The sequence below is a fragment of the Thunnus albacares genome, chromosome 4 (assembly GCF_914725855.1).
Source record: "Thunnus albacares chromosome 4, fThuAlb1.1, whole genome shotgun sequence".
Lineage (NCBI taxonomy): Eukaryota > Metazoa > Chordata > Actinopteri > Scombriformes > Scombridae > Thunnus > Thunnus albacares.
In genome coordinates, this window is record NC_058109.1 from 7,550,637 (window position 1) to 7,573,911 (window position 23,275).

The following is a 23,275-nucleotide window of genomic DNA, read 5'->3' on the forward strand; positions in this document are numbered from 1 at the left end:
CCACATTAAAGGTTTATGTTCTGACCGTCAGTTTGAATTATTTTAACTTTGTTTCCGAGAAATCATGTTTTTTCCTCTGGTTTGGTATAGTGGAAGTCTCTAAATACTGCTTACCACGAGCCTCAGAGAGTCAGAGGATCAAATCAGAGCTCTAGCAAAACACATCACCATAATCATTAAATTGATCCAGAATTGAATTTTTATTTAAACTGCTCAATGTTTTGAGGTTTCTAGAGAGAGATTCAGGCCTGTCTGTCCAATCTCAAGTCCCTCACCTTGGCTTTCTTTAGGCCCGACCCAGACGCCACCACCTTGGAGGGATCAAAGGGCATCTGGATGTCGGCTCTGAACGGCGAGCCGGGGATGTGGACCTCCTCAAACAGAATGTTGACCAGGTAGTCTCCGGGCTCGGTGGGCAAGTAGGAGACAGAGCAGGTCCCGTCGCCATTGTCCGAACACTCGATCTTGGCCTCGGTCGGTCCCTCCACCGTCAGCCCCAGACCTCCGGTCCCGGCACCTTTGGTGTCGATGGTGAACTCTGCCGGGTTACCCACCAGACCTCCCTTCAAACCAGGACCGAACGCCTTCACCTGGAAGGAGGAGATCAGAGGAGGCGATAATGGTGCCATGCAGCTGCTTTTATTGCATTTTCAGCTTTTACGTTTACATTTTCTGTTCCTGTATTATTTGCATCTATTTAGTATTTAGGTGTATCTCATTGATTCTGTTTCTGCAGAATATGTTGCTCTTTTTTTAAATTTATAACATTTTTTGCACATTATATGAGTTATTTTTGATTCATACAATTTAGTTTTTTGGCCCTTTTGATTTCCCGCTGACCCAGAACCTTAAAACATCCAGGACATCAACAAACAAATAGTTTTTTCTTTTCAAATGCCACCTATTCTCATTTAACATTTTATATAAACTGACAAAAAAAACTTTAAGGAATAGCATAGAAACAAAGAATTAAAAAATACAGTTTTTTTTTTTTAAAACGGGGATCAGATGCTGATGTTACCTTGCTGGGGTCTGGAGGCAGCTGGGCCTCCACGGGGAAGGGGCTCCCAGGGACGGGGTGTCCGTCATAGGTCACGTTGACAGCGTACACGCCCTCCTGTGTGGGGGTGTAACGGACCAGACTGACATCTGCTTTACCGGGCTGAGGCTGCACTTTACAAGGTACCGCCCGCTGGCTGGGACTCAGCTAGTAACACATAAAAAACACACACAGTGAGAAACACTCAAACTCCCACGAATGAAGAAACACGAAAGTCTGTCTTTTAAAGTTTAAGTCTGTTGATATATAAGAAATAAAAATGACAAAAATGACATTTTAAACATTTCTAAACTTAATTGCACCCTGAATGTCTCATAGTTTAAGTTTATTTACTTACAAAGGTTTAAAATCAAACAAATATACACAAACAAAAAGAATCAATGTGTGTCTAGATGGGCTTATTGATTACCTCTAACTAAATAATATACATATGTAAATATTAAAGAAAAACACTATTACAAGAAATTAGATTAAACCAAATTCTCTGAGGAAGAAGAAACTCCAACCCAATGAGAATAGTAGTTTCAGAAATTTAGACTCCTGTATCTGATTAAAAATTGACATCTGGTTGTCAGATGTTTGGAAAGATGAAGATTAGATGACTGTCTGGTTGAGTAAGAGTGAATCTGAGAGTGAAAGATCTGAAATGATCTGGAATATTTACCTCCTTTAACTTTATCTCATAATAAAAGTACATATCTGGAAAATGTTAATATCATAAATTGTGAGAGGTTGAGTTTCTTGAAATAGAGGAGCTGAAAGGCAGCAAAGATTTGAGTGGGTTGCAATTCTGGCAAAACATTTTAGGAGCTTAAAGGAGAACTGAGTGAAAAACTGAATAAGTACATAGACCGTCTCCGACACTCACCACCGACACCTCCAGGTGACCTTGACCTCCTGCTCCCTTGGTGTTCACCGTAAACTCCTGATCCTGACTGACCTCCACTCCTGAAAGACATTTATCGATTTAAAAATAATGTAGAAATGAGTGCTTTAAAAGCCCTTTGAATATCACAATCAATACCAGTGACTCTCTGGTGGACTAGTGTTGTCCTGGAAATGTATTCATTGATGGAAATTCCATATATATTAAGTAGAGAAAGACAAATTTCTTACTTCCATCCAGGTTGTCCACAGTGATCTTATCAAGGTCCAGCGGAGCAGCGACACCGACCGTAAAGGGGCTCTTGGCGATAGGATCTCCTCCAAACTTCACCACTACCGTCATCTCCCCCTGCAGACACATGCAACATGCAGATCCAACGCTTCAACAGTTACTCCCCTGTTAAAGCACTTGGTAAGAACACAGGAGGCGACACACAGTCTTTGTTGTCGTAACGTCAGACGGGTCGTGCTGCTTTGCTTTCTTTTCTATTTTGATTTCAAGCCGATAAGCATTCACTGGGTTTGTTTTTCCTGACTTTTCACCATGACTGTGGACAATTTAGGAACTCACGCACAATAAAACTTTCATTTTTATATCATTATTTTGCGCTGATCAAAGCCACAAATCGCAAACAAATCTGTTGCACACGTGTGCATTTGATGTGTGTGTTGCATGGGTGTAAACCTGACATGAATTTTGTGCATGTTACACAAAGTTTACATACCTGTCATACATGTTTGTATTTGAGATACATAGAATATGAAGAGTTTGCTGTGTAGGTGTGTATTACAAATACCCGTTCTACAGGTGCACATTTGACATACCTGTTGTACGGGTGTGTATTTGACAGTATGAGAGTAGTCGTAGTTGTCGATGATGTCAAAGTCACTGACAGGAGAGGAGAAGGAAACATCCAGCGGTGCTTTACCGGCTCCTTTAGTCAACACTGTGAAATGAGTCGGCTTACTGCTCTCTACTCCTGGACAGACAGAGAGAGAGAGAGAAGAAAAGGAAACGCTCAGACAAGAATGCACATGGACATGAATAGTTTGAGAAAAATAAAAAACAAACAAGCTTTAAAATTTTTGTGCAAATGGCTCATCTTCATCGCATGTGTGTGTCTGCGTGCCTCGTGTGTCTTACCATTTCGAGCCAGTCCAGGACCCTCCGCTTTAACCTTTGATGCATCGTGAGAGGGATCGACTTTGATATTGAAGGGGCTCTGTGGAACTTCCTGCATGAAAACAGACACATGAATTCAACAGGATTAGCCTTTAAACTACCCACATCACATCCTAATCAGTGTTGCTGTTAATTTTTCCCAGCGGTGTCCAGGTGTGTGTGTGTGTGTGTGTGTACCTTGTCAGTAAACAGGACTTTAACGGTGAGTCTTCCAGCAGCAGGAGGAATGTATTTGACAGTAAACGTATCATTGGCGTTGGGAATGATGTCAAAGTCCACGTCTGCCTCTTTCTCACCGACCATGTTGGCATCACACTTAATGCCCACGCTCACATCACCTAATGTGAGAACGAACACACACAGCAGAGTTGAAGCAAAATGCAAAACACAGTGTTGACAGAGCAGATGGACAACCATATCTTTTACATATTTATTCTTTAACTTGCTTCTGTGACAACAAGCTCAAACTAGACCCGTGTTTGTTTCAGTTGGTTTCTATCAAGTGTCACTGACTGCCACAAGGGGGTGTGCTAGATTGTCTTTGTTAACCGCTGCTCATTCATTTCATTCAATCATATCAGCACCACTTTGCCTCTCCTACATCCTACATAGTGCACTATTACAGCCTCTAATGTAAACAATGAACTTAATCATGCAGTACTCGGTGTTCCTTGCTGAACTGTCAATCACAGCAGAGGAATTTAGAGTATGAGATGAAAGATGAATGGTTGAAGATTGTTCAAATGATATCATCAGCTGCAAACTGAAAACTCCAGTCTTTTCACTATCAGATACTAACTGCTGTAGGTGGCGCTAAAAAAGTTTGTAGCTTGATGCTTTGTTGAAGGAAGAATTGAGTCCAATAGAGACCAAGAGTCATCTAAAAAACATAAAAACATTCATAGAAACTTCACAGACAACTAAAATTTTCCACTGTTGCTCCACAAATTCATATTTTTTGCCAATAAAATTGCCAAATATGCCACTTTGGACCAGGCTTCAGAGACAAATGTAGTGTGTGTAGCTCTGTTGTGGAGAGTGTTAGGAACATACTGAACACACAGATCAACAGTGGAGAAATGGGTTATTCTGCAGCAGTAATTTGAGAAGTTTGAATAGACATTTTGCAACTAGAGCTGGGTATTGAATCCCAATGTGTGTTTGGGACAGACAGACATGGACCTTTAACACTGACACCAGGCTTTCTCCCATCATCGATCTGTTGTGTACATCGCATAAGTCAAATCCAACTGGGCGCCATTTGAAACAGCAATCGGTGCAATGTTTTCCCCCTTTTACTCTAAATCAGAATAGAGTAGCAGACTTTAAAAGTAACTTCAAGCTTAAAGCTATAATAAATATTTTTCATAATAACGTATCGAGGTGAAATGTCAGAGGCGTTGCTCGTAGTGATGAACTTATCAGCGATTCTGCAACTCCACTCAGCTTCACAGAGCTTTATAGTGAGTTTCTGCTCACTGTTTAGCTGTCCAGCTGCCACTTTAATGTTTTGGTTCACTCTCAGCGCTCTCAAAGTGTATTTTTTGGCCACAGCAGGCAGCTGTTTTCAGAGAAAAAGCTCTAAAAACCCACTGTACACTACCTGCTCAGCACCAAATGGCAAACAGACACAATTGGCGACTAGCTGGTGAACATAGTGGCTCCATTTAGCAGCTAAAGAGCCAGACATTTCCCCCAGGAGGTGGTAGAGAGCGACAACAGAGCTAAAAGAGAGTGAATATTGGACTTACATTCACCAGGTGGAGAGAAACATGACTGCACATGAATGATAATGTTGCTCCATAACTGTTGGATGTGGAAATGCTAACAAGTTCAACATATCAACTTCAAAGGTGACGATATGTCAAGTGCTGTGTTCACAACTTGTTTCCGCTGCCCTCAAGTGGCCAAAAAAAAAAATCAATTAATGAAGGTTTACATAAAGAAAAAGCAGTTTAATTGCTAAATGTTTTCAAAAATGTAGTTAATTAATAATAATCAATTTTGAATAGACTCTTTCTTTTGAGGACATTTTAGAAAGCTTTGTAAAATCATGACGGAAAATAGAAAAATAACATTTGTGAATACAAAATGTTCCCATCATAAATATTACCACACTTGATTTAGTACTACCTCCTGGGGGATGTCGGGTAGGTAGTGGAAAAGGCCTTCATGTAAGCCAGTAAAAAAGGCACTTCTCAAGCCATTACATGGCCGGTATAGACATTAAAAGGAGAGTTGGTATGTAACTACAGTTCTATGAATTCTGGATGACTGCCATATTTATTATCTGGGTATTAACACAGCTAAAACACGTCCGGTGTAGACAGTCAGGGGGAAATAGAAGGACACTGGAGCAGCGATCTGACAGAGCTGCAGAGGGGGTGGAAGTGTCAGTAGTTGTGCGGCAAAGGGGGGCCTGTCTGGGTTTGAGTGCATTTTTTTTTTGAGATATGTGAACAGTGCAAGCTGAAGAGGGACTAGTTAAGTTGGTCTTTGTTCTTGGTTTGTGTAAAAACATGATGCCGTGTAATCTTGACAAAGAGTGTGTCGCTCCGCTCAGGAAGGTCAGAGTGATGAATTTCCTGTCAGGATGTTTCTGGCTTGAGATCATCGCCAAGACATACCAGGGAAAGGAGTGTGTGTGTGTGTGTGTGTGAGTGCAGAAAATATAAAGAGTGAATGTTTGTCTGTACATGGCAGAGAGACAGAGAAGTCAACAGTGGTGTGTAGAATGTGTAGACGTCTTTAAATGTGTAACTTCTTGTGTGTTTCTCTGACACAGATGGAAACTGCTGTCACACCAAATAAAACTGTCTGTGGGGATTTACTGTCTTAATTATTACTCTGTGTGTGTGTGTGTGTGTGTGTGTGTGTGTGTGTGTGTGTGTGAGAATGGTGTGTGTGTGTGTGGGTTTTACCGTCTCCAGCTCCTGAACAGTCCACGGTGAAGTGTGTGGGCTCGTTGGCCTTCAATCCGGTCCTCTCCACTCCGGGTCCGAAAACCTTCACCATGTTGGGGTGGCTGCCTTTACCCACATTCACCTACAAGCACCGACAGGACATTACATCACTTATTTTCATTTAAAAGAAAGTTTTTGAAGTTTTTTCCCTAATGAGATCCTGCGGTGTTTAAAAAAAAAACCACAGCAGTTAATCATTTTTTTTCCTCATCATTACAAAGAATGAACACTTAATATGGAGTGCAACAAGGCTCCATACTAGATCCACTACTTTTCAGTCTTTAAGTCTTTTTAAGTATACAATATATTACTTAATACAACATATTTCAACACATTTAAAAATATATTGTACTAAGCATCAAAACATCTCTTTTGACTTCATTTCATTAAACTATATTGATAAAGATGAAAGAGAGCAATGCAGTTTAGGTGAGAATGGTAAAATTTTAAACAGTAAAACTGTTTGCACAGATCATTGAACAATTATTGAATCTTAATCTGCATATCAGAAATATCACACCATAGAGAGTGTTTTTTTCCTTCTTAATTGATTCAGGGAAGGTATAGATATACAGTATCAAGAATTATAGATATTGTATCTCTCAGAGCCCCTACAAGTGGTACCAATGCTAGTGAACCAACATGCAGTAAACCAGGCTTGTGATACTCAGCCTTGATCATGTTTTTTTTTTTTTTAAAAACGTTAAAGCTGGAGTGCGGGACTTTTACATATAAGTTAACGTCTGTTACATTCAAGCCCTTGCCAAACGAGTTCACACAATGTTGATTAAACATTCACCACCAGATAAATCTCTCTGTGTTTCACAGTATACAGAGTTTTTAAATCTGCTGTCTGGTATGACATTCACGCGCTGGTGCACAGGTAGTGATGCATTTTACACTAACCAGCAATGATTGATTTCCCCTCAGATATACTGGGGGGTCATGTCTGGCATCCCGACCCATCTCAACGGGTGCTCGGACCACAAGGCATACTGGGTATGAGTGACTAAAAGCTGTATTTTTTGCTGTAGGACTGTTAATGTCACTTTATTAAGTTTTAATATTTTTTCAGGCAAGAAAGTAACCTTTTTTTTTTTTTCACGATGCTGTTTGAGACCAGCCAGTCGGCATACGTCATATCGTACGTGTCGACAGTGTTTTTGTGGTTATTTTTACCGCCAGAAGGGGGAGACAAAAGTTCTGGACTGCAGGTTTAACATGGTACAATTAAACAGCTTTTCTAAATGTAAAATTAAAATGATGTGTTCACTAGAATTTAAGATATGCATTTATTGTCTTGGTCAAAAAACAAGACTCAGACGTTTCTTTAGTTTCTACTCCAACAAAGAGAATATGCTATGCTATGTTAGCTCACGTTCTAACTACAACATGCTACAAACTGCACTGATAATTGATTTCGAGTCTAAACTTGATCTCAAGAAGTAAAAAGCATTCAATAACAGATCATAAGAATAGTCAGATAAAAAAACAACAAAAACAACTGACACAGAAATCCAAACTATATAACCAACATTTTTTTTTTTGTTTTTTTACAACTGTTTAGCGCAGCCGTAAATAGCAGCAATAGGTAACTGTCCCTGTGTGATGGTATCAGTAAACTAGTCTATGATGCTTTATACACAAGCTTATCAAACATCGATCTTCACTGCTATTTTTCTTTTCAAGAATAGTTTCTTTCTTTCTTTTTTTTTTTTATTTGGTCAGCAGCAGTTATGGTATAAAAGCAATACTTATCACTTACTCAGCACACACAGCTACAGAATGTATTATGTACACATGTAGTGATTTATGGTCAGTGTGATGTGTGTTTAGTCAAAGTCAACTGTCTGTTTCCTGTGTTTCTGAGATCCAGAGAAACATTAAAGTCATCATATTTCTTTCGAATGAAGTAAAGACGAATTCTGAAGAGAGGAAGTCAGAATTTCCACTGTAGCTACTTCAGCATTTCTATTTTTGCCAAGCTTGAAACATGTTTCATTACTAATTTCTATTTTAATATTATAAGTTATATTATTATGGATCATAAAATCCATATTTCTGGTTGATCCTTTGTATTAAAATATCATATTACACCAAAATTTTAAATATGTGAAGTCCATCATCAAATTATTAAAGATACTAATAATTTTAATAAACTACCAAAATGAAAATTAAGACATCATTAATGTTACAAAAGTCAGCAAACTCTAAAGCAAATGAACCAATCAACACAGTAAAACATTTAAATGAAACGTCAGAATTTATTTTGATACCAATTAAGTTTCCACTGAGGTTGGTTTAAATTAATGTGAATAACTTTGGATTTTAGTACAGCTGGTGATTAATGTGAGTTTCAGTCAACATGCTGGTTACAGATTTAGATTCAGTTCGTTGCTGTTAGACAAAAATGCAATCATTAAGAAAATAATTTCCTAAATTGACCTTTGTAAAACTAATTCAGGAATAAAAAAAGCTAAAAGTTTTTGCTTTAAAGTTACCCAGTGATTCAACATTTTACACAGATCAAAAGTCAATAGACTCACATGATACATGAAAAACTAGAAGCCAGACTGGAAAGTGCATAGCTGCATCTACACTGAACATTTCTTTAACTTATAAAGCTTAAATGCAGCTTTCTCATTATTTTAAGTTTGTTTATCAGCTGTCTTCCAAGTTTGTTTTTAAGAGGGTCCCCCCCAAAGTTTTATCAGTCAACCTAACTGCAGTCAAATCTCACACCATCCTCACAACCAACAAGATGATTCAAACATCCAGAGATTAACTTATTGAAGACGCAGTGACTATTCTGAGTCACTGCACAAGCTTTCCAGAACATGCTAGCATGAGCCAGCCATTGTTCAGTTAGAGACTAAATCATCTCAGTTTGTTGTAGAGACGTATATGTATTTGTATCATCAATTCCTGTTAAACAGGCTGCAGATAATGCATCTTCCGAGGAACAGATTATACTCTCACAAAGCAGGTCAACTGCGCACATTCACGTACCAAAGTCAACAAAAGTTGAACTACACATGAAAGCTCTGGACAGATTTACTTTACCTCAGTGAGTGAATCAAGTAACCATAGCAATTCCACTGCAATTAAATGATTTCACTCTGAAATTTCACTATAATAAGTGCTGGTATAACTGAGCCTGTTTGGCTGCAAAGAACAATAAACTTTTGTCCTTTTTGTCTCGGAGAGAGTGACTTGGATGGTTTTTCTTTTTAATATCTTAGCTATTAGACAAAGCACCAACACTACAGTAAAATCTTTCTTAGCAAAAGTAACAATGTCGTTCTTTAATACATCGAACAACAGCTTTAAAATCTGCAGTCATGTGATGTTTGCCATCACAGCAGTGACTATAAGTAAATAAGTCAGGTTGGGTCAGGTTTCCACCATGATCCTCTCTTCCTCGCTGGCTTCTTTCCTTTCCCATTTTTAATGAAAAGGTGTCACTGCTGTATGTTCACAGCCTGACTGAGAGATGGGTGTGACTATTTACTCTCTTATTCATCTACTGTATCAACATTGAAGTTGCAGAAAGGTGCAATTGGTACCAGGCAGCCTGCAGGCTGCTGCAGCTCACAACAAGCCTGCTGAATCATCACTGTGACATCATCTCTAAACCTGGAATTATACTTAAAGACAAGTACAAACTTCCCGGGACCAGCTGAAATGATTTGTGGACCAGTACAAATGCTTTTGAACTTGTAGAAAGTCAGAGCAAGTACTTTAACAAGTCTGTTCCATTGCAAAATGTTTTTCTTACTTTGAAAACCGAGAAAAGCGCTGTGCAGTATAATAAAGCCAGTGGCCAGATCTTAACTCTCAAACAGTTTGATCTTATTTTTGAGCAAAAACAATGTGTAATTTTCTTGTAATTGCACAACAAAATTTTCATGTGGGAAAAAAAACTCTTCAAAACTACATCATCATCATCATGTTCTAACTTTCGGACTTTGTACTTCTGTCGTCCCATCAACACAAAAAGAGGAATGCCAACTTTCGAGGCCTGACGGCATCTTAATGAATTCTGAGCAGCACTCAGACATGTCTCCAAACATATCTAAAGGCACATTGTCAGTTTCTCGTGAGACTTGTTTCCCCTGCGGGTGAAACTTTAACACCTTATAACAAACGGGGAGAAGGGAAGACAGCTGATGAACAAATTAAAACTAACAGTAATAACGACAAAAATCTACCAAACTGTGAATAAAAGAAAAACACTTTTCTCCATTCAACAGAAACAAATTTTCTTCACACAAAATATTGATCACGTGCTGTTAAAATGACAGCAGAACTTCACTTATCTGAACCTGTCATGCTTCCCAACTCAGTGTTAAACATCTGTTATTTGACCAGAACATTTGGAGCCAAATTATTTCTTTCATGACTACACCCAAATGTTTTACAACTTACAAATCTGTGTTACAAACTCATCTCTGCACAAACATGTTTATACTCTCTGATTTATTCTACTGTCAGTGCTTCAGGAGCTTCTTTTTTTTACAGTCAGTGCTAAAGAATTGCTGATAGGATTCAACCAATTTAAAATCATTTATTCGATCAGAAAAGTTCAGATTAGTGAAGTTCTAGTGTATAAAGTGTTAAAAAAATTACAAAAAGCAAAGTGTGTTACAGTGCATAATCAGTGGATACAGTGCAGGACGGGTTAGTGCATGTGGTGGTTAAATAATTTTCAGTAAAAATCAACATCAAACATACCTTTAGTTAAAAAATATTTTAAAATGTATGATTAGTGAGGTTGTAAAAGACAAACCAAAGGTTGATACAGGTTAGACAGACAGGTTACAGTGTGGTTAATGAGTACGGTGAATAAACTACTACATATAAAATGCAAAAAAATAATCAAAATACAATAACGTTTGTTAAACATAGAAGTTGTAACTACTTTTTTGATCATATCAGTAAGCAATAGTAAGAGGCAGACATGTTTTTTCAGTCAACAAAAAAAACTTTATGGTGTTATTAATCGGTTAATTTCATATCAGAAGATGGTTTGAAATTAAAGTCTGGACAATTTATGTAAAACGTATTTCAGTTCAGAGATTTACCACAAACTAACAATTAGCTGTCAAGTGCTCAAGCTACTATTAGTGCACATAACGAACCAACCAACCTGTGTTCAGTCAAACTGTTGTAACAAAAATGAAGGGCTTCATGCCACATGACCTCTGTGACGACCACACTGAAGGCAACACGATCTGAGAACTTTTGATTCTTGAGCATACTGCAGACGTGACCTTTAAGAATTGATGTTTCTGTCTGTTTTCTAGGCTTATCAGCTTCTTAACTAGCTAGATAGTAGCAATAGTAACTGCCCGGAAAAAGGTAAATAAGGTAATATCTGGTAGCAACTAATTAGTCAACATTAGTACTGTTTTTGGCTGCTCATTAGTTAGCGAGTTAACGGTCTGTTAATGTAACAGTTATTAGAACATTTTGGTCTGTTTTCTGTCTGAGAATTTGATGAGAAGATTTTAATCTCATGCCTGTTTGTTAAATCCAGAGCTGGAGCCAGGACGTGGCTAGCCTAGCTTAGCATAAAATTTTACCAGTAACACCTTTGTATCTTATTTTGTTTAAGCCGTACACAAACAGTATGAAAACATATTTTTGCTTTTAAAAAGGACAGTTATGTGCTAGAACTATTTCTTGACAAACAACAGTGTATCCCTCCACCCAGCACTTCTGTGCAGAGTCTCCTGCTAAGTTGCTAGATACAGTGGGTGAGCACCATAGACTGTATATAAAAAGATGGACGTCTTGACAGCTCCCCAAAAGTGAAGCCAAAACATCTCGATCGCCCATTGGCTGCAGTATAGGTCATAAGTCCCGCCCTCCATGTTAGCAGAGCGAACGTGAGCCAAACCAAAAAAAAAAAAAAATCACATCAAATAAATGTTTCCCAAAGATGCTTCCTGTTATTTTGGGTAGTTCTCATTATGCTGATGTTCCAAGTGCTCATTTTTCTGATAAATTTGTTTTTAAATTAAGTTATTTGACGATATAAAAAGGGGGCCGCCTCCCGACTCTACTGCATAGACTCTGGCTCCAAATGACGTCACACAAGCAAGATGGCAGCAAGGGAGATATTTAGGTTTCACTTTTGCACGGCGGTAGGAAGTGGAGACACGTCGTCCATATTTATATACAGTCAATGGTGAGAACAGGTTTTGGTTTTGATCTGTGTGCAGGCACGACTGAAGACTTCAAGAAGCTGCACACAGTTATTTCAGTCGACTGTTGTTCAACAAGAAATTTTTCGAGGACATAACTAAAAGCCGTACCTCTCCTCGGTGTATGTAGTGATGATTATCAGAGGCTTCTTAGTTTTACTGCTCGCACCTGTATATTTTGACTGGACCGTCTCGACATTTTTCTTAGGAACAGTCGGCTCTGACTGGACAAACTCGACCGAAGGCTCTGAATTAACAACAGTGGTGCTTTCGGACTTAATCGGATCCTCAGATTTTGGAGGGTTGTCACCTCCTGTTGTAACGGGGTGCTGTGATTGGCTGCTTACCCTGAAGGGGCTGTTGGCGATGCTGACTCCTCCCCAGGCGATGGCCACGGTGTGTTTGAGAGGGTTGGTGGGCGTGTAGGAGCAGGAGTACAGCCCGTTACCTTTACTCCTCACCTTCACCTCAACAGGAAGTCCCTCTGCGTCCTGACAGACAGGAAGACAAGACAGACAGTTTAAGCTATAAATATTTCATCAAATCAGACCCTGTTTTGACACTATTTATGGTCATTATAGCCATTTAATTACATTCTGCAACTATCTCTCTATATATAATAGTCCGCAGTGTCCCCCAAATTCCAGTACTGGTTTAAAATTCACATTTTTATTGATTAATTTTGTTTGTTTATTTAACACAGACCATGCAGATAAACGTGGTTACATACAGATAAGCAACGCAACAGATGTAATGTATACGGGGCATCTAGCTGAAGCTGAATTTGCAGCCCCACATGCACGAGGGATTTACAGGAAATGATGCAGGATGAAGCTAATTATATAAATCATGTAAGCATGACTGTTTTTAATTTTATCACAAGATGGTTCGAGACTTCACACGTGAAACAAAAACACAGTCGTGATGTTGTTCTTTGTAGTTACTGTTGCGTGACTTTGATGTTTGACTTGGATGAAAAGGAGACGTACGGTGCTGAGTGAGGCCGACAACTGCGGAACATCTGTATCTGTAGCATGTTTGATGGATATTATTTTCTGCTTTAGAACGTAATCCACAATAAAGCAGTCGGCAAATTGACTGTTGTCTGTCTCTCTCTTTTTATCTCAGTCGCCAGTTCTCACAACTCATCCGTTATCTGATCATCACTTGTCAATACGTCCCATGAAAAGCAGAACATCCTGTTTTCTGCGGTGATCATCAAATAATGATCATCATTTTCTGAAATTCCATTTACTAAATGATCACTAAATCAAAAAAAAAAAATATTGAGAGATTAATCTATAATGTAAATAATCTTACTAGCAAACCTGACATATAATTGTTAGCATTATTACAAAAATCTGTCTGCTGTAAACGAGACACACACACATACAAGATAATCCACATCTGCATCATCAAACACATCCAGAGAATCAAACCTTTGTTGATTTTAAAGGCGCGTGTGTCTGTATTGATTCTGTATCTTACCTGAGCCATGATCTTCAGAGGTCCTTTCCCAGCATCCTTAGCGTTGACAGTGAACTCAGCGGGCTGGCTGACCAGACAGCCGGTCTTCTCAAGCCCCGGCCCGGAAGCCTGGACCTGCAACCACAAAACCAGTGAAATTCAAATCTCAGTACTGGAACTGGTCTTGTGTCTAAATTAAAGCTGCAACAATTAATCGATTAATCAGTTAGCCGATGGATTCAACTCTAGCTGGTGTCAGCTTCTCAAATGTGATGATTTAATGATTTACTTTGTCATACATGATGTTAGAGTCAATATCTTCAAGCATTTCTCACAATTTTTTGACATTTTTCAGGTTAATCGAGAAAACAATTAGCAGATGAATCGATAATGTGAATTATCATTAGTTGCAGCCGTGGTCTAAATAGTTAATTTCAGTATACAACAAAGAAGTAAATTCACATAATTTTCCAATTTAGCATTTCAATGCTTATATCTAAACACATCTAGAGCTGTAACAACTAGTCAATTAATCAACTAGTTGATCAAAAAGAAACTATTTTGATGGTTTGATGGTTTCAAGTTTTTAAACGTGAGAATTTGCTTCTTTTTCAAAAATTATAGTTAATTGAATATTTTTGGGCTGTATAGGATATTGTGATACAACATTTTTTCATTTTTTGCTGATGTTTTATGGACCAAACCATGAGAACTTGCTCATGGGGGGGAACTGTTGGGTCTAAAGAGTACACTCTAGACCTGCTCTGTGTGCAAAGTGCCCTGAGATGACTTTTGTTGTGATTTGGCGCTATATAAATAAAACTGAATTGAATTGAAAACGATAAATCGAGAAAATGACTGACAGATTAATCAATTATGAAAATAACCATTAGTTCCTACACATTATCATATTTCATTGTAAATATATAAGTATAAGAAGAAACTGAAGTCTGGGCAGAGCTCTTTGTGTCCTGCTGACCTTTTCCAGGTTGTTGTCATGGTTGTCGGGGACGATGCAGGCCATGAAGGGGCTGTGTTCGATGTCCTCTTCGTCGCAGGTCACGTGCACAGCGTATTCGCCAGGCTCCGTCGGCCAGTAACGGACGTCACATGACCCGTCGTTCTGGTCCTCGCACTCGATTTTAGCCTGAGAAGGTCCCTCGATGGCAAAACCTGAAGACACAGCAGGTCAGATGTGACAAGATTCAGCTGGATTATGAAGTAGACCTTATTTCTCACCAGCTAATGGATCAAAACCATTAGCTTGATGATCATACAGTTTGATATCAGTGAGAGTTAAACGGGGACGTCTCTATCAGAGTCGACAGCAGACGACAAATATCAGCCTGATAAATACTGTTAAACCACAAATAAACCTGATATGAAGAAAGTGAAATCAGAGACTCACCCAGCACTCCGACATCAGTGCCAACAGACTCCACTACAAAGGCGGCAGGTTTACCCACAATGCCTCCCTCCAGGCCAGGACCCCAGGCCCTGATCTGCTGAGACCCGGCCTCCGGACCCACCGACACTTCGAATGGACTGAAACAAAAGAAGCGAGAGCAAATCAGTAAAATCTTACTGCTTTGTTGCTGTTCTGTCTGCAATGTGGAAACATATGTATAAAAAAACAGTGTGTGTGTGTGTCTGTGTGTGTGTGTGTGTATATATATATATATATATATATATATATATATATGAGAGAAGAAGGGTAACAGACGTCACACAGCATGAGCTAACCCATGAGGCTGTCAACACACGTACATACAAACATATAAATTAACAACCTCAGTGCCTCACGGAGCTGTAATCCAATCCTCAGCAGTTACTGGCTGTATATATAAATATATATATATACTTATTTCTGTGTGTGTGTGTGTGTGTGTGTGTGTGTGTGTGTGTGTGTGTGTGTGTGAACAGTTAAAGTGTGTGATTCTTCATGTGTGTCGCTCTCGGATGGAAACTGGCTTCACACTAAATAAAACTCTGTAGGGATTTACTGTCTGTCATTACGTACCACATACAGTTTTCCCCCCCCCCCCTTTACGTTTTTTCACAATTTGTCCCAAAATACACGTCTCCACTGCCTCCACCTCATGCTGCTACTACTATTAATATATCTAATTATAATTAATCATAATTATTTGTATAATTCAAACATAGATTGTTGGTCAAAATAGTAATAACGGAAAAAATAAATACAAATTTGTATCTAAAGTAGGTTTCTGCAGTGATAGCGCCCCCTGTATCGATGTTCTCAACTGGGTGTTTACATTAAATTTTTAGTACCGACTATGAATGTTGTGTACTCTAATTTGATTGGTGCAACATCTGTGTGTGGACGAGCACTTAAAATGGTTTGTTATATGACTTCACTTCAAGCCTAACGGGCAGTTCTGAGCACTTTGATGAATACTGTAAGTCTGAACCAGCTGGAGGTCGACCTTGTCGTCCCCGTCTGTAATTTCAGCACTCTGTATGTTACTCTCTGTCTTGATTTCAATTACTTGACAACATATAGAGTATAGAATAGTAAAAGTATATAAAATATGTACAAAAGCAGCTGCAGTATCATTAAAGTTTATTTCCTCGCATGAAAAGAAAGTATTTAAATTGCAGTTCAACTCTCTGACTCTTTGCTCAGTAGAAACCTAGAACATGATTCTTGTGTGTAACATTAGCCCAATGAGCTAAGAGTCAGCACTGGATGAAATAAAACAGAAACCTGCTGAAGGAGAGCTTCTCAAAATCCCCAAAGTTTTGAAGATGGCTTTTTTTTTTCATTGTGGGAACATTTATGATTCAGAATGTGATGCTGCCTGTACATGTTTCTGCTCCGGATTATGACTGAACCATGTTCAGTCACGGCAAACACTCTTTATTTCTCTGTCTGCTTTTCAGCAATCACATGTTGTTCTCGGTCTCTAATTATCATTATTTGATTAAGTATTTACCCTCCGTGCACAACTTCTGATGCATGTTCTGTTTGTCTGAGCGGGGCTACTCATCAGTATTTTAAAAATGACCTCACCGGACCAATTTGTGTTGCTGCCAAAAATCCCTCAGTTGGCTTCTTTTCCCAACTGGATGGCTGCACAGAAATGTGGGGAACTCCCCGCGGCAATACTATAACTAATATCCACACAACAAAACCCACAATCTGCTTAATCTGAGAGGTGACAAAGAGAACAAGAGGCCCAGACTTTAAGTCTTGGTTTCCCTGCGGATCCAACCATTCAGATCAGATGAGGTAATGTGTTGAGGTAATGCATTGAATCACACACATACACACACACTAGCCCCCTTTTTATATAGAGATCCCATAATATTGCCGTAAAGAAGAGCCGTCATTATGTCGGCTTGTTTTTTGGGGTTTTTTTACACTATAAAGCCGACATAATGCTGCTCTCGTGTGTGATTTTAGATCACGTTCTGGAAGCAGAGGAGTGACGTGTAACACAACGGCGTGTATAGGCCCACCATGTCGGCTGTCCCTTTTTACACAGACGTCGCTCCGGCAATGTGACTACCTCCGCTGCCGGCTTAACTGCGGAGCAACAACGCCTCCCCATTCTTTGTTCATACATTTCATACAGAACGGCGAGGTGGGATAGCGGCGCAACGTTCCTGCCTTGAACAGGCTGTGTAAACAGGGTTTGCTCACCTCTTTGGGATGTGCTGACCCCCCCAGGTGATGGAGACGGTGTATTTGCCAGGACTGCTGGGGTAATACTCATAGGAGAACACACTGTCCTGACTGGAGATCTGCTTCAACGGCTCCTCGATACCCTCTGAAAAAACACACAAACACACACACACACACACACAGATCAAACAGAGAAATCAGCACTTAGATCTCAGTTAAAAGAACATTCAGACATTTTGAAAATATTCTTAGTTGCCGTCAAATGCACAAGACCAAGGTCACGTAACAGGCAGAGGCTTCTTCACCGGCACTGAACACCTTCTTACAGCATAAATAACGTAGCCTAGTTAGCTAGTTAGTTAGTTAAGGTGTAAATGCAAAGACCCGATGATCAGATGTCATTGTCCAGGAGGAAATCTTGTATTAAAACCTCTACAGTGTGAATCCTACTCACTGGGTCCTTTGACGAGCACCTTCAGGTCTCCACTGCCGGCGTTCCTGGTGTCCACCTTGAAGTCTCCGACCTGTTTCACCCTCATCCCCGACGGTTGCAGACCACGTCCTGTCGCCCTGCACGCCCCCGGCATACAGGCTGGACGGGTGAAAGAGAAAAACACACATGGAAGTATGATGGGATGTTTTACGGTGCGTTCAAGATCGCCAATGCTGTCTGTCGAGATTTATTTGAACTCACCAGGCCCCACATCGACAACGAAGGGGCTCTTGGGGACCGCCACCCCTCCGAAGGAGACAGTGATGGTGTGCGGGCCGGTCTGGGTGGGCCGGTAGGTGCAGCGGTACACGCTGTCGCCCTTATCCTCCATCATCACCTCCACGCTGTTCTCACGGCCCTGCGGGTCTCTGATCATGGCCGTCACGTCTCCTGTACCGGCTCCTACAGAGAAAGAGGAAACTTTATTCAACAAGTCAGTCTTAGTGATGGAGCTTCAGTCAGTGCTTATGGGGAACAGGAAAGAATAAATCTTTTAAATGTGGACACAGTAATGACATCGCTCAAGCTGTGTAAGTGTGTTTCACTTTATGAACTCAACTTTTCATTTGGAAGAGAGATGTTGTGTCATTTCTTCTTTTAAAAGTTATTTAATCTCACTTTAAATGTTCATTCGAAGCTACCAGATGTTCATCCGTTGGTTATACAGTCTACACAGTATACTGGGAAGTAGGACAGTAGCATATCCTGATGCACGTCAACCTGCCATGATGTGTGTCAAGATGCCACTGGTGTGTCTGTTTAAATAGGATGCACTCCAAAATCCAACCAGTATAGTGCTGGTTTGTGCCGGATGGGCGTGACTTTCACTCCATTTGAATCCAGCACATAAAACGTCACTCATGCTGACCTGATTCATCATCTCTGTGCGACACGTTAACAAAACACTAGATGTACCGACATCATCCCATATAACACAGACTATTGAAAACATTTTTTTTTACACAGCTTGTCATAATAAAAATGTTCTGACGTGGTTTTGCCAACACTTACAAGCTGTAAAAAGATAAAAGTTTATACAGCATTTCTGCCACCTGCTGCTGTTTAATTACCAGCTAATAAAGATTCAACATGATACCTACCATCTGACGCCTGCACTCCATTCGACCATGTTTCTCCACCCTTACCGCTACCTTAACAACAGCCTGCACAACCAAATGGAGCGCAGCCATAGAAAACAATGAGTGTGGGCGTTGTGCTGCCTGTACGTGTTGCCCTTTATACTACCACACTACTATCAGCTTTAACACTCTTATAGATGGTTTATAGTTTGTGATTGCTCTGTTCGACATTTATTTATTTATTTATTACCGTTATCAGAGCCATGACATCATATCTCGTCTCGGAGTCGAGTGATGTGGCACTTTCGTTTGACAGATGATGATAATTTGACCGTAACTACAAACATATCCGTTTTTTTCTCTGGTTTCTGCCATTTCTCTGACCTGCAGTGTAGATGTCAAAGTAGGTGGGTTTGTTGGCGATGTTGCCCACAGGTTCGATTCCCGGGCCTTTGACCGTGACCTTGGTGGCGTCTCCCAGCGCCTTATCTACATTCACCTCAAACGGACTCTTGGGAATCTGCTGACCTGCAAACAACACTGTCACCTAGGAAACAAAAACAACAGTTACTCAGAACTTCAAAGGCAATAAATTAGAAACTCTTTTTTTTTTTTTTTTTTTCAATCTCAAGAGAATTTCAAGGGATTTTAGGATGCAGGATTTAAATTCAGAAAACAGCTTGGAATGTGGATATGGATTCCAGGTCTTAAAGTCTTAAAGAACTCCTCTCAAATTGCATCTGAAATGCATTTATTTTAGTATTTTATTCATGGTTACATGTTTACAGAAAAATATGAACAGACTCTTACTTTGTGAGGTCCCATGACTTGAGGAATGTAGGTGACGCTGAACGTCTTCTTGCCCTCATTAGGCTCCGCTTTCAGCTGATCAACACAACACACAAACAGATGTCAAACAGATTTGTCATGTGCCAGTTTGAGACCATGGATCATTACAGAGGAGGAGGAGAAGGAAGAGGAGGAGAAGGTGTTTACCTCCTCTCTGGTGCCATCAGGATGGTCCAGGTAGACGGTGACCTGACCCTGACCTGCACTGAATGTGTCCACTGTGAACACAGCAGGACGCAGCACCCTGTTTCCTGTTGGTTCGATACCTACAGAAGAAGAAAATCAACAGATACAGTTAAAAAAAAAAACAACTTTAATTTTTTCAAGTAACAGTTTCAACTCACTGAAATGAATGAGGGAGCTGTGTTTTTTTTTTTGTTTTTTTTTTACGCAGTACTGATGTTGGTCTGAACGCGGCCCGTTTCCAGGTATTTCCTCCTCAGGGTTACAGTCCAAGTTGGAGGACGAATGTCGACCTCATCAATCTGCGTGTGTGTGTGTGTGTGTGTGTGTGTGTGTGTATCAGATATGAGTTCATTCCATTGTTCAGACTAACAGCTGCTCACTTCCTCTCTTTGTCAGACAGACCAATGTTTCCAGTGTTCCCATTAGCCGACACACACTGGGAGGAAGAGGTCATAAACATAGAAGCTCCTGTGGTATTCAATCATCAACCAGATGGCCTTTAAGAAAGTGTTTCCCGAACTAATTTAAAACCTATGGAAAAGTGTGTGTGTGTGTGTGTGTGTGTGTGTGTGTGTGTGTGTGTGTGTGTGTGTGTGTGTACCTGGTCCGTATGCTCGGGCCTTCTTGGGGTTGAGTTTGGGTTTCAGTGGAGCTCCGGGCTTCAGTTTGGCTTTGGGGAACTGAGACAGGTAGGTCATCACCGACTGCTCGTCCACACTGGGATCAATGATCTCCTCTGGAGCGATCACCTGCACACACACACACAGACACACACACACAGACACACAGACACACAGACACACACAGAGTTCAGGTTTGTTTTAAGTATCCCTAAAATCATATTTAGGCTGCCATATAACAATATATATATATCAAGTTCAAGTTTGTTTAATTGTCATTCCAATAATATCCGTAAAAATACACATACAGCAGAATGAGATGTTCTTCAAAGGCCCAGGTAATGATAAAAATAAATAAAATAAAAATAAAAACACAGGACACTAAAACATCTTAAGTGTGTGGTGCATACAGTAAATAATTACAAGTCATAAATAAATATTCCTAGCAAGTAAGCAAGCAGAATTGGCTCAGCTGCTGATTTTGTGTGGCGTGCCACATCATCGGTGAACCGCCTGTGGGTAAAGTCTGGCACACAGCAGGAAAACCACATTCTGGCTTGCTGCACTTGAGCCAGAAAACTGTTTTTTTGACTTAATGCCACGAGAGAACCTGAGATGCCTTTATGTGCTTCCTGACTACACTCAGAGTAAGATACAAACATAAAATGAGAGGTTTCATTAATTAGTAGTAATGACGATAAAAAAAATTACTGACATCAAACAGAAACAGAACATGGTTTTTGTGGTCCTCTCAGGCTAAATTATTATGTCTAACAAGATGTATAACTGTCTATACTTTGCAGTCTCAGCTTCACAGGTATACCTGCACAGGACTCTCCTTTTAGTTCTGGTTCTTAAAAAGGATTTGTCTCAGTGGATTTAATAGGTCAGCCATTTATATGCCTGATAGCAAAGCTGCGAGCGAACACAGGCACCTATTTACACATTTGTTCCTCCAACCCAAATGGATTACATATACTTTATATCTGTATCTGTAAAAAGACATCAGAAAATATCCAAACTGTAGATAAATCTAAGAGATAATTCTTCATGGACTAATCAGTAGGAGGGGTGTCCACATAATATTGGCCATATAGTGTATAATGACTAAGACTCTTTTGAAAAAGGGGGGTGACATAAGTGAGAAAGTATCTGAGTATTTAGAAGGTGCAAGCCCTCTGTGATTGTTTACATATAATAGGATTAACTAGTAATAGTGACCGCTCGGGGGGGGAAAAAAAGTGAAGTGACCAAACTGAGCTCACAGATCATAGCTGGGGCATGACGTGGAGGATGATGAGTGATGGGTTTAAGGAGGAAATGTGGTTATGAATGAACTCTGACAACAACTGACGGTCTCTCGGTTCAGTCCAGGACACTGAACTGGTGTCACACTGGTGTAATTTACAGTCACTGCTCTTTTCTTTTCCTTCTGCTCACGTCAAGTCTTTCTGCTTCACATGCTCTTCTGATAGTGATAAAAACTGATATAAATACCGCACCAATTATTTCCTGGGAATAGTCGTTTGTTACATAACTCATTAAAAAGAACGTTTCCGTTTCAGCTCGCAAATCTGCGGGGCTGCACCCTCTCGGCTTGAGACGAAAAAGTGAGTAAAAAACAAACTCAGGTTTGAGCGAGTTTCCTCTGCTGCTGAACAATCAGGAAACCAAACAACGTCTGGGTGAGATGCTGCCGATGACCTTTGACCTCTGGAGAAAAAAAAAAAATCACAGTAGAGGAAAATTCTTCTGCCTCTATTGGGCTGCGTGATACTGAGAAAATACAGGATGTGCGAAATGTTTGTTGGATATCGCCACGGTGATAAAAGATGTGAAGCGAGCATTTAAATGTCACCGGATCTGTCTAAATAATACAGAGAGGTGAAATCCGTCCCCCTTCCGCTGGACCACCATGGGACCTTATTTAGGAAAAGATATGCACGTTAGTCAACAGCGAGGACTTGATTCTGTTTGATTTGTTTGATCTGGTAAGATACATTTGTGCGCGTCAAGGTGACGGCCTAGTTGGCGTTGGTGATGTATATTGTGCAAGACGAGAAGAGATGTAGTTCACTGAGCGGTTTCACGCAAAATTAAATGGTGCTAAACTATTTTTACACTTTTAAAACAGGGAACTTTTTGTAGTGATATAAATTGACAAACATCATGTGTATAATTAATGGCACATTGCAGACGGGATCAAAAAATTATTTGTCTCTCGCCGTTGAGTACCATACATATTTTTTTCCAAAATAAGGTCCCATGACGGACAGCAGAAGGGGAGGGACTTAGACTCTCTATTAGACATTAGCACTGTTAGCAAGCCGGGCTTCAGCAAACACTGATGTATGCATCTGAGGGAATCTAACCTGCGGGATGCCCAGCCAGTCGTCAGCCAGCTGCATGGCTTCAGTGGCGTTCTCCACTGGTTTCACTGGATCCCAGGTCTCCCAGTCTGGACACAGACCTGCAAACGACAGAAAAAAAAAAAAAACATAGTAAACAACAACAACATACACACAACAGTATGAGCTCTGCTGGGAAAATACCAAAACAATGAGCTCAAGTTCTGTTTATGCACATGATCAAAAAACACAATATGTAGTGATAAACAAGACCACACCTCGTT

The 23,275-nt window shown here is 40.0% G+C and overlaps 1 protein-coding gene across 2 annotated transcripts in view; it reads right to left on the reverse strand.

The window, feature by feature from the left end:
- LOC122980693 (filamin-B) overlaps positions 1–23,275 on the reverse strand; it is a 75,421-nt gene that overhangs the window by 21,720 nt on the left and 30,426 nt on the right. For both annotated transcript variants that reach the window (XM_044348959.1, XM_044348958.1), the window contains exons 4-23: positions 23,016–23,113; positions 20,625–20,772; positions 19,985–20,103; positions 19,799–19,873; positions 19,373–19,535; positions 18,111–18,311; positions 17,871–18,008; positions 17,435–17,561; positions 15,176–15,312; positions 14,747–14,940; positions 13,789–13,902; positions 12,648–12,791; positions 6,050–6,173; positions 3,306–3,466; positions 3,090–3,180; positions 2,771–2,925; positions 2,177–2,294; positions 1,929–2,008; positions 1,022–1,207; positions 276–590 (exon numbers count right to left, since the gene is read on the reverse strand). In XM_044348959.1, coding sequence (XP_044204894.1) covers positions 276–590; positions 1,022–1,207; positions 1,929–2,008; positions 2,177–2,294; positions 2,771–2,925; positions 3,090–3,180; positions 3,306–3,466; positions 6,050–6,173; positions 12,648–12,791; positions 13,789–13,902; positions 14,747–14,940; positions 15,176–15,312; positions 17,435–17,561; positions 17,871–18,008; positions 18,111–18,311; positions 19,373–19,535; positions 19,799–19,873; positions 19,985–20,103; positions 20,625–20,772; positions 23,016–23,113 — 2,888 coding nt within the window. The remainder of the gene's footprint in view (positions 1–275; positions 591–1,021; positions 1,208–1,928; positions 2,009–2,176; positions 2,295–2,770; positions 2,926–3,089; positions 3,181–3,305; positions 3,467–6,049; positions 6,174–12,647; positions 12,792–13,788; positions 13,903–14,746; positions 14,941–15,175; positions 15,313–17,434; positions 17,562–17,870; positions 18,009–18,110; positions 18,312–19,372; positions 19,536–19,798; positions 19,874–19,984; positions 20,104–20,624; positions 20,773–23,015; positions 23,114–23,275) is intronic.